The 3,450-nt window shown below is 35.4% G+C and overlaps 1 protein-coding gene across 1 annotated transcript; it reads right to left on the minus strand.

Annotated features, from left to right (window-relative positions):
* Window positions 1–245: 245 nt before the first annotated feature.
* On the minus strand, window positions 246–2,637 carry LOC120088570 (transcription factor bHLH30-like). The gene is made up of 2 exons (XM_039045963.1): window positions 1,997–2,637; window positions 246–1,427 (listed from the first exon to the last, which is right to left on the minus strand). The coding sequence occupies exons 1-2, from the start codon at window positions 2,264–2,266 to the stop codon at window positions 936–938; spliced, it is 762 nt and encodes a 253-aa protein (XP_038901891.1). The 5' UTR covers window positions 2,267–2,637; the 3' UTR covers window positions 246–935.
* Window positions 2,638–3,450: the final 813 nt, after the last annotated feature.

Below are 3,450 nucleotides of genomic sequence, written 5' to 3' on the forward strand. Positions count from 1 at the left end.
CCCTAACATATGAACTCAACACCCAAACACGGACATATGAACTCCACAAACATATGAACTCAACTTATCACGCCAAACAACCCCTAATTAATAGATTGAATCATAGTCGCCTCAACAGTCATCACAAGACTGTTTAAAAGAATCCAAAAGAACCTCAAATAGTATACTTCTTTCTTTTGTAACTCAGCCAAAGTATCGATAATCTTCATTGAATCCGAAGTTCATGAGACATACGATCCGACCAATATCAGAAGATATGCAAAAGAATGATAAGGACAGGAAAAGAAATAGGAAGCAAATAAAGAGAATTATGGAAAGAATGCTATGAACAATGCGGTCTACTTTACTTTTAAAGTCTGCACAGTCCTATCATCAAGCACCTCAGCTTTGTCCCACCATCACATTATTATCTGCCAACCCTTCATACCTCTATCAACAAATCTTTGGTGTATACGTACAGAAAAAAACTGATGGACCAAATTTCAGTGAACATTTTCGCCGAAATCAAAGAATATTCGACTGTATATTCATACCTTTCTCTCACTATGATCCCATTATTTCCAGTCCTTGAGAGGAAAGGGGATTGCAAAGAGAAGGGAGACGAGAAGAAAGGGAAGGAAAAAAGAGAACACAAAGAGCTGGTTATTGTTACTATTAATTTTTACATTATATCACAGAACAAAGATACAATTTTGAAAATATTCGCTAATGGATTCAGAAGATACATATTTGTAACATAATCTATGTAGTCACTCCTGCCATTTGAAATGCTGGCTTAACATATCAGTGTAATTGGTATGCCCCTTGTACTATTCTAGCAGATGGATTATTGGTCGTTATCATTACTCACTCACCACTACAGGCCCTGATTCTTGAGTTTTATGGACATATATTAACTCAAAAGATGCAAAAACTAGTACAAAGAAATCATATGCTCACCAGAAATCACCCATGGAAGATGAATTTGATGAATTGAACAGGGAAATCCGCCGTCTCTTGTTTGGAAATGTCATAAACGAGAACTGTTGTGGATCGGAGAACTTGTTAAGCACAGATTTGATGGCTTGGTGCACAGAGGTCTCGAGGAACCGCCGCAATTCAGTAGTTTCAATGTTTCCTTCTTTGCAACTGGTTAACACAAACACATTCTTCATCCTGCCATTTAACGTTGCAATCTCTGCCCTCTTTATTATCAGGTCCAGAGCATGAAGTGCCCTTCTTAAATCGGGTAGCAGGCCGGGTTTATAATCACAACATAGTGATGCTCTAATCGAATACGGCACTCCATTGAATCCATCCTCCTGTTGTTCAACTGTTATTTCATCGATTTCTTTCGGTATGATATGTGCATCACTAACTTCTGCAGCAGCTCTTTTCAGCACTTTCAAATGGCTAATTACTTCAGCAAGTAGTGTTGCTTTGTCCATCTGGACATTGAAGAAACACATAAAGTCAAGGATGATACTCATGGCAAGCATAAAAACAAGCTTATATTTCATAAGAGTTCAATGGAACAAAGATGAACAACAAAATGGAAGGAAATATTAGAAATTGTCTAAATCTTCATACATAAAGCTGGTTGGTGCATTAAATAAGGCAAACTGAGAAGTATCTAGATGATGTCTTCACTACTCGTCAACGGGAATATTCATTCATAGAATTTAGAGTCAAATGGGTGACATCATGTCAGCCAACACCAAAACAAGTAGATGCTGTGAATGGTTGAACAGAAGTCAAAACAGAAGTTTTCTTAAACTAGAATGAATTGAATTTCACCTTTCCCAAAATTCTCATTCTCTTAACATTTAGAGCAAACCAGACATAAATGACCCAACAAGCATCCTAATCAGGACATTTAATACGTCCTTACCATAAACAGTGTCATGGACAAATCTCTCGGTTATATCATTAAAGACAAAAGTAAAACCCCAAATTGAAACAGAGCTAAATCAAAATCCCTAATAACTTAAAATGCCAGAAAACCAACAAATCCCACCTTCTTTCCACCGGGAACGAGACTTCTAAGACTCCCAAGATGACCATTGATTCTCGCTCTACGCCTTCTCTCAGCCTCGCTGTGGTTCTTCAGCGCCGCAGCGCTCCTTTCAGCCGGAACGCATTTACTCTCGAGCTTCAATGGAGCTTCTACAAGCTCGTCCCTCTCACTATCGAGCACTAATGAAGAAGTTGAGGCAGACCCATTTCTCATTGTCGCAGAGTTAGCGCAAAACCCATCGTAAGAGTAAATCTGGGAGAAATGTCCCATGAGCGGAAATGCCCGGAAGGGAAATTGGAAAGGGTAATGGAAGATTGATGGGTGGACGGTGAGTTAGAGAAGGAAGATGGGGGAAAGGAGATCAAAGGGGGGTTGGAAGAAGTAGAAAAAAGAAGATCGGCATTGTGGTGTTGGTTAGAGAATTGGGTTGCGAACAGAGAGATCTTGAAGGTGCGTTAATGGCGAGTGAGTCAGCGTGCAATAAGGAGGAAGATAAGTGGGAAGGGAAGGAAGAGGCAGAGGAAGAGCAAAAGTCTTGGTCAGGGTTACAGTCTGAGTCTCTTCTCTTGTGTGATTTAACAGCGGAACCCATTAATAATGTCTGCAAATAAATGATGAATGATGAGATTGCCTCACTTCCAAGCACAATTTTTTTACCATTATGGGGAGGATTCAAGAAATTAGTCTTTAAAGGAAAAAGAAAAAAAAATAAATCTTTTGTTTTTTATTATTAGTTCTTTTCAAACTTGATTAGACTTCTATCAACATCGGTTAAAGAATATTAAAATTTTGTTTTTTTTATATAAATAATTTTCCTTATTTTTTTATTTTTAAAAATTTCCCTATTAAATATCTATGATCTCAAGGGAGAGAGTTGGCATGAATACAACATTTTTTATTATCTATTTATCTAAAATGTTAATAGATTGATCTTCATCCTACAATTGGTTGAACTAAAATATACATGGTACATATAACTTTAGGTAATTATTCAACAACTTAAAAATAAAACACTTTATCCTATTATCTAGGATTGAATGCTTAATCTTTTATCCGAACACTAGTTGTTATATATATAATCATATTTAAAATACCGATGTCTCAATTTTACGAAAATGTCAATAGAAATATTAATAAAAATGAACAATGTCAATGAATATTTAAAATTACAAAAATAAAAAATGAACTAAAAACTTTTAAATAGTAAATAAATACTCTACACTTTTTTAAACAAATGAAAATATTTGTTATATTTGTGACATTCTATTGCTTATTCTTTTCGTGTTTGATGGATTTTTGTGCAATATAATGAAAATTTTGATACACTCTTATATCCACGCTGAACTCGTGAAAAATATAAAGATATCGATGGAATTGTGATATATCAATAAAAAAAATTAATACTAAGTATATAATAACATAGCTTAAAGTTATTGAGAGAATAGTAATGAAAC

This window comes from Benincasa hispida, chromosome 10 (genome assembly GCF_009727055.1).
Source record: "Benincasa hispida cultivar B227 chromosome 10, ASM972705v1, whole genome shotgun sequence".
Lineage (NCBI taxonomy): Eukaryota > Viridiplantae > Streptophyta > Magnoliopsida > Cucurbitales > Cucurbitaceae > Benincasa > Benincasa hispida.